At 44.8% G+C, this 13,448-nt stretch overlaps 1 protein-coding gene across 5 annotated transcripts in view; it reads left to right on the forward strand.

Moving 5' to 3' along the window:
- Window positions 1–8,961, forward strand: part of BCOR (BCL6 corepressor) — a 59,508-nt gene extending 50,547 nt beyond the window's left edge. For all 5 annotated transcript variants that reach the window (XM_069873341.1, XM_069873359.1, XM_069873377.1 and 2 more), the window contains 4 exons: window positions 4,926–5,071; window positions 6,261–6,338; window positions 6,547–6,697; window positions 7,851–8,961. In XM_069873341.1, coding sequence (XP_069729442.1) covers window positions 4,926–5,071; window positions 6,261–6,338; window positions 6,547–6,697; window positions 7,851–8,145 — 670 coding nt within the window. In that variant the 3' untranslated portion in view covers window positions 8,146–8,961. The remainder of the gene's footprint in view (window positions 1–4,925; window positions 5,072–6,260; window positions 6,339–6,546; window positions 6,698–7,850) is intronic.
- The last annotated feature ends 4,487 nt before the right edge of the window (window positions 8,962–13,448 follow it).

Here is a 13,448-nt window from a genome sequence, read left to right on the forward strand (position 1 = left end):
AGCAGGAATCTGAGGCCTACAAAGATGATCAGAGGGCTGGAGCACCTCCCGTACGAGGACAGGCTTAGAGAGTTGGGCTTGTTCAGCCTGGAGAAGAGAGACTGTTCACAAAGGCTTGTAGTGATAGGACTAGGGGCAATGGGTATAAACTGGAGAGGAGCAGATTTAGGCTAGACATAAGGAAGAATTTCTTCACCGTGAGGGTGGTGAGGCCCTGGCACAGGTTGCCCAGGGAAGCTGTGGCTGCCCCATCCCTGGAGGTGTTCAAGGCCGGGTTGGATGGGGCCTTGGGCTGCCTGATCCAGTGGGAGGTGTCCCTGCCCGTGGCAGGTGAGGATGCGGCACTGGTGAGGATATGGTTGCAGTGTGAACAAAGTGTCTGCTGTGAGTTCAGGAGAAAAGCTCGTCGGCTTTCAGCCCCTGGTCCCCGATGTTATCAGGAATCTTAGTGCCTGCCAAACCCCGAAGTGCCAGGCCGCAGCGGCAGCGTTTGTGGGGTGCAGGCATGGTGCGAGCCCTTCCCTCTGCCCTCAGCTCGGGGCAGGAGCTTTGCCTGCACACCCGTGCAGAACACCGTGTCCCTCTGCCCCTATGTTTTTTGGTTTTGTTTTTTTTTTTTCCTTTTCCCTTAAACTCCAAGGGGTGGTAGCTCTCCAAATGCGGCGCCGGCGGAGCCTGAATACACAAGTATTCTGCCGCCGAATTAGTGGCTAATCAAAGATTATTATACAATGGGTGGAGATCTTTAAGACCCTGTCTCGGAGGCGCCACAGTCACTAAGGGCTCTTAATCGTCTTACCTATAAATAATAATAGGCTGTGCTTAAGAGGTGAGCACTTTCCTCCCCTGACGGGACCCCAGTGAGTGCAGTAGCTCATCAAGGGGCTTCGACAACCCGTGCCTGACATTAGCAAGCACGGTTGCAGGTTTATTTGCTCTTATCTCCTTGTTCTTGCCCTCTTAGCCCCGCAGCATGCCCTAGCTGAACCGGCACTGCTTGAAAAACAAAGCCACATGCCAAAAATACAGGCGTCTCCTGGCTGTTAGCGAGGATAACTTCGCACCTTCAGAGTTCCGCTTGCTAGGTTTGTTCTCCGCAGCCAGTTTTGCTTTATCCTTCTCGCTGCCGGCTGGTGAGCTCAGCCTTTTTCTTTTTTTTTTTATTTTTTTTTCCCTGGGAGGACCATGCCAACATGGCTCTCTTCCTGCATCCTGCATCCTTTCAGCTGGTCTTGGCAGAGGGTTGCCCTCCAGCAGCTAATTGTGTTCGAGGAGAGGCAGGCGGCAGAGCTGCCCTCCTGCAACTCGTGCCTTTGCCTCGCCTCTTCCGTGGGGCAGCCTTGTGTAATAGAGTAGATGGAAGCAAAAATAAAACCGCCAGGGTCTGGCGTGGCTCGGCAAGTTACAAGACCTCTTATTGCAGCGAGGAAAAATCTGGTGGTGCCTGAAAGGCTGAGAGCGAACCCTGAGTGGCCTAAATAGTTTATAATTTTGGTGGTGGAATGATAAACCCCCAGCGAAATGTTTTCCTAACTCTGGTAGCGGTAAAAATAGTAGGAAGAATTCAACAGTACACAAGAGAGGGTTGAGATGTGTGTCTCCTGTAGGATATTGCAGCACTCGAATGTCTCCAGATCCTTCTGGGGCCTTTCAAAGGGTTTGTTTTAGAAACGAGCTGCACTACCGTTAACTGTACCATTAGGGAGAGAGAGTGTTTATTTCCACGATGCTCTGGGCGGAAAAGATTATATGGGCAAAGCAGCCCAGGAGAGGGACTCCTAGGGATCTTTTTTTCCACATCTGAAAAAGTTACCGACTCCAGTAGTCACTTTTGTATCTTACAAAGAGCGCTGTTAAACTCTGCCAAGACTGAAAAATGCTCCTTCCTCTGCCAGCCCTGTTGGGAGAAGCAAAGGAGTAGCTGTGCCTTTGCACGGTCCTGCTCGTGAGCTTGCCAAGAAGCTGTGCTAGCCAGTAAAAGAGTCTGTCAGTGCTCTGTTATTGCCGTTTTCCCTGTGCTTTATCTATGGGGAATCGGGGCATCTTCTTACTGCTCTCCCCTCTGCCCCACCTCCTGCCCCCGCAATGTTTTCTTCCCTTTGTTCTATTTATTGTTTTTCCTCCTTCTGTGCAGCTTTACTGTGCCTTTCCTTCCTCTTGCCTCTACAAAGTCCCGTGTTATGCCTGGAGTGGCCTTCCAGTGCTCTGGCAGGCGACGAGGACAGGTCTGACTGCCCTGCGGCCGGCTCCACTGCTGGGCCTGTTGCTTCTGCCCCCGTCTTTGTGCTGGGACGGGTGACCAGTAGAGAGCAAGAGCAGATCCCATGCCAGGGTTACAGCTTGTGATTTTTTCTTCCTAGGGAAGGCCCAGGTGCTCTTTAGTAAACTTGCGCGGGTGTCATTAAATCAATTGAATGGGTGGTGATTTAGATGCTGTTTTTAATAAGTTAGGGGATCATCTTTAATCCATTACTGCTTAAAAAGCCACTTAGGTAAGTCAGTTTGAAAAAAAAAACCACAAACAAGAAACACCAAAAAAGCTACAACACCCTCCAACTCCCACCCCTTTCCACCCAAATATCCTAAATCTAGATTAAATGGAAAACAATTCAAAATTAAAGACAGCAGTAAAGTGAGGGAGTGAGGAAGAAAAAGCATCCCCAGCATTTGGCAGCAGGCGTAATTCTTATCTGTTCCAGTGCTTGTTGCCAGACATTCAGCCAGGGATGCTTCATGCTCAGTGGGGGACAGCTAGGCTGACCTTTCCCGCAACAGATGCTCGGAGTGTTGTGACCCGACAGCTCAGGCCTCAGATCCTTGCTGACAGCCAGAAACACTTGGTACTTCCTCAGTGTCTGTGTCAGCATCCGCATTATTTGTTACCTCTTGTGTTGTACCGCCTGGGATATTTAGCACAAGCCAGGTCCTGGATGTGCTAGATGTTGCGTAGGCATATGATGCTGCAGAAGTCCCTGTGTGGAAGTACTGAGGAGGTGGAGGTGGGAGGCTGAGACTTGCAGGAAGCCCCGGGAATGCTGGCATCTCCAGTGCCGTCTGTCTCAAAGGCGTGAGATAGTTTTAGTGTAACGTTAAAGACTTCCCTGAGAAACTGAGAAGGGATATCCTGACCCTTTGCAAGTGATCCTCATGGACCTCGCTGGTCTTAAAATGCAAAAGTGGATTCCTAAAGAGCAGTTTGTCAGGCTTTGAAGGCGTGCACGTGTTGCGCTCTCTGCTGCTAGGAGTCTTGAGGGGTGGCATGACCTGAACTGAGGACTGTGCTCAGCAGCTCGAGGATACCTGCACGTTTGCTGTGTTGGTGGCCTCGGGCATGCAAGAGGCAGGCAGTGCAGGATAAGCTCTCTCTCCATAGGGAATGAGCCACAAACTCTCCAAATGTACCTCCTGATGTCAATATAGCGTGGTTTTACCAAAACCAAAACCGCATACAGCTTTCCAGCAAGATGGGATTGAGTGAGAGTGCGTCGTGTGTGACAGATGTTAATCACTCTAAGTTACAGACTCCTGCAAAAGTACTTCAGTAAGCACACCCGGAACATACTTCTTTTTTAGATGGATCAGAGTCCCCCTCCCACCATGAGAACCGTAGTGGGAAAATGGTGGTGTGCCTTCCTCTTCTGCCTGTTTTGATCTGCCCCTGCTGTGTCCTGAGCTCACGATGATGCCAGCTTGTCCAAAGCAGTGGTGACATAGAGGGGACGTTTCTGCTTGTGACAGGAGGAGTGGTGGGATGGGCCTCTTTGCAGGAGGGAGTTTCAGCCCTGTTAGCTGAGCGTTGCTTGGAAGATTGGTAGACAGAGCTGAGGGGTTTGCTTGTCTGTGCTTCCAGGTGACTTCTCCTTGTAGTGTCATTCTGAAAGCTTTCCAGGAAGGCAGTGCGTGATCCTAGTTAAAGTCCTTCCTTACTACTCTTGCTTTTTAATACATCTGCTTGAGAGCTTGAAAGCTTTGTTGGGAGCAACAGTGTTGACAGATTAAAGGGGCAGGAGTGTAGAATTGAGTTGTACTGCCCATGATCGCTGGCCATTGCATTTGACTGCCCTTTAAGTTCCCTGCTCAGCACCCTCTGAGGGAAAGATGGGATTTTAACAGATCTTCATTAGTCTGAAGGGTAATATGTTCTACTTCCAGACAACTCCCTGTTGCTTTATAATCAATTTTAAAGGCAAAAGTTAATGCGATTTATAATTAGCGATAAAGAATTCTAAACCTGGAATTGCAGGCAAGTGTATTAATGAATAATCCTTCTGTAGGCTCACCAAATCTGTGTCTGAGCTTGTATAAATTGCTCATGCCACATAAAATGCATTGACTTTCTGGATGGACTAAACTTAAAGTAACGTGTTTTTCTGTTCTCTGAGTAGAAGGGTTGAATTGTGCTGCAAATATATCCACAAGTCCTATTTAAAGAGGAAATAGCACAGAAGTTTTAATTCCCAGCAAATTTTCATAACTTATTTCTGTGTACATAATCTAGGAGCTTTGGGTAACTGATTTCCATGCTTGCCCAGAGGCAGGCTGAATGAGCCCTTACTCCACAACACACTGTTAAATTGGCAGAGATTTGGAACGGTAGAGTGACTTGCAGCAAAATTATGTTTGTGAGGCTTCACACAAATTCCTGCTTTCTGTTACCGTGGTGTAATTATTTTACTGGCCCTTACAGACGGCAATGAATAGAGGTAGCAGAAATATCTGCCCTGAGCAGTCTAACTCTGAAAAGACAAGAGGGGAGGCAATGCTGTAGAAGGCAAAACTGACAATGAGGTGATTGGCAGCTGTATTAATAGTGCTATTTGCTATAAATAGCTTTGATCTGAAGTCAGAAGTTTCTTGTCGAACACATTTACATAATATTGTTGAGTCAAAATGTAACGCCGTGATCTTTTTTAATTTCCCCCTAGACCAATCCATGATGCGGTTGAAAACGATCACTTGGAAATCGTCCGCCTATTACTGTCTTATGGTGCTGATCCAACGCTTGCGACCTACTCTGGGAGGACCATCGTGAAAATGACCCACAGTGAGCTCATGGAGACCTTCCTCACAGGTGTGTGGCCACATTGCATGGGGCTCTGCTGGTTGTGGAAAACGGGGAGGATGTTCCCTGGCCCCACAAAGTCGCTGCTGCCTGGTGGGCACGGCTCCATGCTGAGGAGCATTAGGGTGGGCTGCAGTAGCTCCCTCTCTGCCTGCTCCCTCTCCCCAGCTGCTGCAGCTGAGGAGTGTAGCCATGCATGGGGGCTCCTTCTAATTGAAATTTTTAATAAGTTGTGAGGATTATGCCACTATGAGATTTGGTAGGTGGGAGGTTGTCAGGCTGTTTCAGTGCCTTCATTTTTCTTCTTGAAATGAAAATAAGAAACTTGCCAAATCAAATAGCTGTTTGATAAACATAATCATGTTTTCCCATAGTCTTGTTTTTTATCCTTCCTGTACTTGCCTTTTTTTGCAAGTTCTGTCTCATTTTATATCTGAAGTGCTATAAAACTATATTAAAGGATCTTGGCTTTAAACGTGTCCATATTATAGCATGTTGGTTTTTTTTTTCCTCCTGTTAGCTTTGGATAAAGACACTTGCACTCCCTAATAAGTTTACCTCTGAAAATGTTTGTAATATTCATAGTCAATGAGTTCAAGTACTGATCCACTTAGCTTTCTAAATGGTGCAGTATAGAAGGCACTTAAGTGTGTCAGGACTCTAGTATGAAGTCCAGTACTTTGGACTTCTTAGCATCTTGAATTCCAGTATCTTTTCATCGAGTCAAATTATGTCTGTAGAAAGGAGCTACATCTTCTGAACATATTTGTGTGAAAAACGCTTTTCCATCAATTTCTTTGGGGCCACAGTTTCACCCTCAAGTTGGTGACCGGGAAGACTGCAGGCTAAAAATGTGCTAAAAAGTGCTTTTATCTTTCACAAAAATAAAATACCACACTCAAGTTACCAAAGCTTAAGGTCGCATCTGTCTCTCTTAGGCCATGGAGGATTATTTGGTGTGGTGGGTCATTATTTGATGTGGTGGGGGTGCAGGAGAAAAGTGAATTCCAAGAATATTTGTGAGAACGATATGTGTATACGCTGTTCTTTGTAGCGTGTGCATCAGGAATACGGCATGGGTTTTATTTGATGGAAGGTATGGAGGATGCATAGTGAGACTGTATGACACATGGTCTGCTAAACTTGCCAGCTTTTTGTTCTCATCAGTATGTTTTTGTTGTTGTTTTTGCCTCTCCAGAGTATTTAACTGACCTGCAAGGTCGAAGTGTTGATGACCCTGGTTTGTACTGGGATTTCTATGGCAGCTCTGTGTGCGGTGAGCAAATGTTACCCTTTATTTCTATGTATGCAGAGACTTTCAAAACATGCAGCACGTGGGGTGGGGGCTGTTTTGTTTTTATGGTGGAAGAAGCTAGGAAGGAAGCAAACCGATTTTATTTACAGATCACGTTATTGGAAGAAAAAGCAAGACCTGCAACAATCTCTTCAATGCTGACTGTGCACCTTTATTCAATTTTATTTAGATCCAAAAGATGAATCTGGATTTGACGTCTTGGCAAATCCTCCTGGCCCAGGTGATGAAGATGAAGATGGCTTTAGCGACGTGTTTGAATTTGAATTTTCAGATGAGCCTCCCTTGCCGTGTTACAACATCCAAGTGTGTCTCTCTCAGGGGTAAGAACAAATAAGGGGTTTGGGGTAAAAATAGCTGAGACGATCTGCTTGAAATGGTGGCAGTTTGTGTCCATGGGGAAGAGTGCTTGCATTTATTTAATGTAAATGAGAAAGGAATACTATAATTGCAGAGCTTTTTAGAAAGAAACTAATAAAAGGGGAGTGGGGGAAGGGCTGACTTGTTGGGGCCGTGTTTTAATTGAAATACTCCTCAGTGGGATGAGTGACTTGTGAACACCAACTCCTTCCCTCATCCCTTCTCTCACCTTGACAGAACATCCCAAAATGCAAGGGCTTTTAGCACTTACCTTTGGGTATCATGTTTGTAAGGTGTTCTTAATTTCGTTTATTGGCCTTTTCTGTTTTGCTGAGTGGGCACATTTTTGTGGGTAATGAAGTGACACCATTATTACTGTTCTAGATTTTGCAGCAAAACTGGTTTAAAGCTCTGAATTGTTATCAAACAAATAAACGTCTTGCAGAAGATACTGTGATACTTAATAATAACCGAAGACCTGGAAAACTTTATTATCTGATATATTCAAAATATAAATTAGCTTCATAAACAGCTACTGTTATTTGCACCAGTTTTGATGACAGCTGAGGGAAAAATAGTTCTAAATATTAATCATGCAGGAGTGTGGGTTTAGCATGTTTTTATTATTGAGGTGACAGATATAGCTTAAGTTCTTTGAAGTGGGCAAGTATAAAGCTTGAATTAAAAAATTGTATTCTTAATCTGACAAAAAAACCCTCTGTTGAATTGTATTTAATATTGACACCTCTGGAAGTTAGAGGTGCTGAAATTTGTGGCTATATCTCTAGGCCATCTCCTAACTTGCTAAATGAGAGTCAGGCTCAGCTAGGTGAACCTTTAACCGTGTGAGCTGCTGTTGGGGTGGCTGCTGACCCATGCGTGCACTCAGGAGCCCTGGCTTTACAGGCTCCGATGCCCCTGCATGCCTGGTCCCTCTCCTTCCCCGAAGCTGTAGTGCTATGAGTAAATACATATGCGCCTGCACATCTGTTAAATTTGAGCGCCCTGGGCAATGGTTTGTGTGTGAGGGTTTATTTCACAGCGATATGGTGAAGAGTCAAGAAGCCTGTGACTTAATTTCAGTTATTGAAGCCTGTTTCTCCTTCGATTCCACAGACCACGAAACTGGCTTTTGCTCTCTGACGTGGTGAAGAGGCTAAAAATGTCATCTCGCATCTTCCGCTGCAACTTCCCCAATCTGGAAGTTGTCACCATCACAGAGGCAGAGTTTTACAAACAGACTTCCCTCAGCCAGTTGTTCTCTTGCCCTACGGACCTTGAAGCTTTTAACCCAGAGAGCAAAGAGCTGTTGGACTTGGTAGAGTTTACAAGCGAACTCAAGACTTTGCTTGGCTCCTCACTTCACTGGTTGCATCCACACGAGGACCCTCCCTTCGACATCCTCTGGTGAACCATCAGGCCATTTAATGTACAGTGCTCTATACAGTTACTTCTTTATGTATATGTGTTCAAATGCAATTGTTTCTGTAAAGAAAGGACACTATTATATATGAAAATATCTTTCCTTTATATAAGAGATCTGAATTCCAGTTGGATGGATTTTGGAAGAATTTTTTTTTAACTTCAATCAGTTTTTACAAAATTGTTATATAATGTTTCTTTAAATGCACACAGGCTTTGGAATAAGTTTGTTATTAACTTGGAACACATTTTTTTTTAAAGAACACACCCACACATTGACTTTGTTTCATACAAAGCACTGATTACACGGAACATACTTTTTCTAGGTGATGTGATCAAAGTCATGTGGCTCGTTTGGGAGATAGAATTCGGTAAGGCACTTGGTGATATTATTTTTGTTTTTTTGTTTACAGAATTACCTGCTTTGGCCAGGTAAGCACTATTGAATATAATTCAATAGTTTGTAATATAAATTAAACCATATCCATACGCATCAGCTAATTGTAAGAACTTTTATATCCTAATTTAAAAGCTGTGAAATTTAGTTTTCACACATCAAACCGGATTGTTTATATATGTTTAAACATTTTATGCTCTTTATTTAAAGAAGACTTTGAACTATTTTTTCTGTACCTTGTAAAATATTGAAAAACTAACATATGTTGAAGTTGCTTGAAACTGTACATAAACTAAATTTTCTGAATTGTGTGTTTATGTTTGAGATCTGTGTTTTAACTTTGTAAGTAAATCTCCTGCCTTTGTATTTATATTTTACAAAAATTTTCTTAAAGGCAATAAAACTGTTGAGAAATGAAGAGACTAAAGTGACTCCCATTAATTCCATGCCTGGTTGTGAAACAAGCTTGAACTCATTAATGTTTATGAAAGGAAGCTCTGCGTGTGCCTTGCAAAGCGGAGCAGAGCTGGCACAGGTGCCAGTGAGCAGCTGATGAAATCTGAGGTAGAATCCGCATTGGCTGTCTAAATTTAAAGTTACAAGAAAACATCGGGCAGGCACCTTTTGTGGGACAGAGGTTTAAAAACTGTGCTCACAATACTTTCTGCATCCGTCCCCTTTTAGTTAAAGAATTGTGAATAGGTTCAATTATTTCCCTCTTTTGTCATCTTTTTTAAGTTGAATTGACTGAATTCTCTTTTCAGTGGTGTCTGCAGAGGGGTAGAAAATAGTAACGGAGTAAATGCTTTAGTTTTAATATAGAGCATTAAGGCTGTGAGCACCCTTTGGGGATCTGAAGGGACAGTGAATAGAATGTCACTTCTACATGGCTCAGGAGCTTGCATCTGAAGAGGCTAGGCTTCCATTGCTTGGGCAGGTCCTCTCTTAAGGGTCTGAAAAGAAGTTCTTGCTGTGAACTCAAAACTCTTAAGTTTGCTTTGGGGCTGTTCTTAGCAGCAGTATGTCCTGTGATAGCCAAGTGCTTTTGCTGAGATGTTTAAGTCATGCTTCTCTTCTCATAAGGGGGCCAGTACACCCACCAAAAGGTTCTTGGGAAGAGCACCTGGTCTGTCTGAGAAGAAAGCTTCTCTCTCTCTGGAGAAGTGAAGCTCAAAGGTGTTGGTTAATGGTCAGTGTGCTGCAGATTAAATCCTTGCTCTTGCGGGACCTTAAGAAGCATTGTGAATTACAGTCATCCTGAAGGTAAGGTAGAATGACACCATGTTCCTGAAAGTGCCCCAGAAGAAAGAAGCAGCGCTGATGCCTCCTTTGGTATGTTGCCATCCAGAGTTTTGCCAAACGTTTGTACTATGTGGCTTACAGTGGGATTGCTTCTGAGGGTAAGGTGGTTTTGTAGCTGAGCCAAGAGGCAAGAGAGGGATCCAACAGCTGTCTGCCATTGGCAGCTGGAGTCCCTGTCTCCCCACAGGGCAGGGAATTTCTAGTCCTAATACAAGTGCTGATATCTTTCTTCAGATAAAGGTGATGTTGCTCTCTCCTGCATGGCTTACACCGAACCCTGGGTTTCTTTCTAAGCTGCCAGCTTTGCAAGGAACTGATATTCAGGCATCCCTGCTCTCCAGCACTGGGTACTTTTACCTCTTGATTTTCACAGAAAGCAGAGGTGAGCCAGAAAAAACTAAGGCAAGGGAGAAAGAAAAACAACTGTTACAGACACCTTTATCTGATCAGCTGTGATGCCTGGATAGTTTAAGCTGAGCAGAAATCAGCTTCGTACCTCTTCCAGGGTGCGTGGCAGACACCTCACTTCTTGCTGTGCCCCACAGGCAAACAGAAGATTGATGTGGCTTCCTCTTTTGATGGGCTCCTCCTCAAATGATCCTGAGCACGTGCTACCCAAATGTCTCTGCTTAGTCAGCTTTCCACTATCTCTACGGAATACAGTTGGGCCTTCTCTGTGCTGGAGCTTGCATCCACGCTCAAATACAGTAACAGCCTCATGCTGTTGTAATGCAAGTGTGTGCCTGCCCCCCCGGGGCCCCTCGAACTCTAAAAATAGGGCTATGGCGGGGAACACCTGATTGCAGTGCTGCCCCTTGACATAACACAACTATTTTCCCTGCTACGATGTAGTTTTTTTTTAAAGAGACTTTGCCGTGTGAGGGTGCTTGAGGAGGCGTGGAGGGTTCAGTGAAGGAGCAGGGCAGCATCCCCAGGCTGGCTTGGCTGACCCTATTCCGGGCGGTTTGGGAGAATCTGTCACATGAGCAGCTGGCTGCAAGCCTAGTTTTTCAGCAGGCAAGCCCAAGGGATAGTTACCTTGGGGAGGGGAGAGGAGAGATGGCAGCGTGCCCGCAGGGAGCGAGCTCGGTGACAGTGAGTGTAGGCAGGGGAGTCAAAACACTGGCCGCCTTGCCAGCACCAGGACTGGCTGGATTCTGCAGAGCCAGGGACTGTGTTAGCTCCAGCCAGCACAGCAGGGCTGCGAGGAGGCTGATGTTCAGCATTTTGGCTTCTGGATTCAGGATGCTTTTCTTTGAAGTACTTTCTCGTGCATCCTCCATACGCCAAAGAGGCTTCCTTCGCACCGCTGGCATTATTCCAACTTCATAAAAAAACACAAGGAAACAGAAACAGACTTTGGGAATGGTAAAACCCTGCCAATCCCATGTCTTGCCTTCTGCAAGGTGAAAGTGCAGTTTCTGATGGTGTTGAGGCCAAACCTAAGGTGTTTCCTTGAATGTCCTCTGCTCATCACTTGGATGTGCCTGTCTGGAAGGCTGTGCTGCCCCACAGAGGCATTAGGGAACCAGTGGTGCAATAGGGAAAAAAAAAACCAAACAACCCAAACCATCTCCAGTCTAGAGCAGACTGTGAACCTCATTGAAGGGAGTTTCCTTTGCCAAACTTTTACTTGGTACTGGCTGGGAAATCCCAGGAAGTACTGGCTGGGAAATCCCAGTACTGGGCTGGGAGTGGGGAGGAAGCCACAGCATGGGCAGTGCTGGGTGGCTTCTGCCAGGATAAGTGATGCTTCTAATGACTGCAAAATATTGAACAACTCCTATGCCTTCTTGCCTTACTCAAGAGGACTGGGTTCTCAATAGTGGGGTCAGCCTTGGGAGTTTCCTGTTTGGGTTATTTTTGCCTCTGGACTCTCTTTTCATTTATTCTCCTTTGCTGTTTTCTCTCTGTTTTGCTCTGGTGACCTAGCTGGGGACTCATGACAAAGACAGTGATATGGTGAGTGGCAAGCAAGGGCCAGAGGCATTTGGTCCTTGTTTGTATTTGGTGTTGACTTTCTGGAGGAGCAATCTGCTGAAGGGAGAGCCCAGATGCCCACTGGAAACTTGACCCAGCTTCTAGTTTATGGGATCACAAGAGCAGAATTGAAATTGTCTTAAAAACTGCTCCTAGGGGCCAAGCTCACTCCATGAATCAAAGAGTTTGAAGCTGACTCCTCCCTTCATTTCTGTGCTAAATAATGAAACTATAGATGAAACCCAATGTTTGGACGTTAATATGAACAAGGTGTCAGGGAGTGGTAAATGCAGGCAGCTGCCATTTCCAGACTCTGTGAGGCTGCTGGTAAACATTCAGCATCTTTTCTTCAGTTCATACAGGAAAAAGGCACACATTGCTACTTTAAACTTACAGATGCAAGCTAAGTAAAAAAAAAAAAGTAACATATCTGTTTAAAATTGTTTGCAGAACATCGTATTTTCATTTCAGTACGGGTCCAGTGTTGGTAGGAGAGAGCTTGGCACCACTACACAGGATAGAATAGTTGAATGCCACAGTTGTGAAGACATGTATTGGGTCTTTTCTCAATGTGCTTATTCACTGTTGCTTTTCTGCTAGAAGGAGGGGCAGCAGAAGAAAGTGACTGGAATGCAACAAGTTTCACTTTGTGAGCTTGTAGTGTTTTCAGGGGAAAAAAAATAAAAATCCCCAAACTGATCTGGAGAAGATGAAGTTCTCTTCAAGTATTGTGTCTAGATGTCCACACTCTCTTCCCATCTGCATCAGTCTTACTGGTTCAGTATTTCACCTGTTTGTGTACTTTGCATGGGTTCACCGTGATTGTGGAGCAAACAGACTGTGTCTTCCTGCAAGCTGTAGGTGATGCATCACTAGGAGCAAAGCTCCCTTACACCCTCTGGGTTGAAGGCAGTGCATTGCCTCTTTCTGGTTTGCCAGCTCCGAAGCAAACCTTGTCCACACCATGTGCACATACACACCGGCAGTCCGATGTGAGTGTAGATGGTTGTTCTCTTGAGCCAGGTATGAACCATGATCCTGCCACTAAATAGATTTTCCTTTTGTTGTCACATTAATTTGCAACTCATTAATAGTGACAGCAGTGAGGTACTGCACTGGTGCATATTTGCATATTCATAGCCGACTTATTATTAAACAAATAAGATTTCCCTAGCTTAGGAAGCACCCAGAGTAGTGCCACATTGTGCATTATGTCAGCCTAGATGTTTTATTTTGTCTTTAATATGTTAATAGATGCAAGGGGAGCTCTTTTTTTTTTTAAGGAAATGTGCATCTATAAAATAACATGTAATTTAAAATATCAGAATCATTGAAATAGTAATCCATTAGCAAACCTGCCAATAATTGAGCATGAATATCTATTTAATGCACAAATTAATCAATCAACTCTAACTGCTGGCTTTGTTGCCTGACGATCCTAACTGCAGGCAGTACCAGCAAAGCACAGCCAAGTCACCGTACCAGTGAGGTGAGTGAGGGGCAGACAGTTGATCCAGTGTTCTATGATTTGTTACAGTCAAATTGTTCGGTTTTCGTAGCTACTTGTGTTTCTTTTCCCCTAGAAGAGTGGCAGGAGAGGAAGTGTAGACTGT

The sequence above is a fragment of the Phaenicophaeus curvirostris genome, chromosome 1, assembly GCF_032191515.1.
Source record: "Phaenicophaeus curvirostris isolate KB17595 chromosome 1, BPBGC_Pcur_1.0, whole genome shotgun sequence".
In the NCBI taxonomy this organism is placed as follows: Eukaryota; Metazoa; Chordata; class Aves; order Cuculiformes; family Cuculidae; genus Phaenicophaeus; species Phaenicophaeus curvirostris.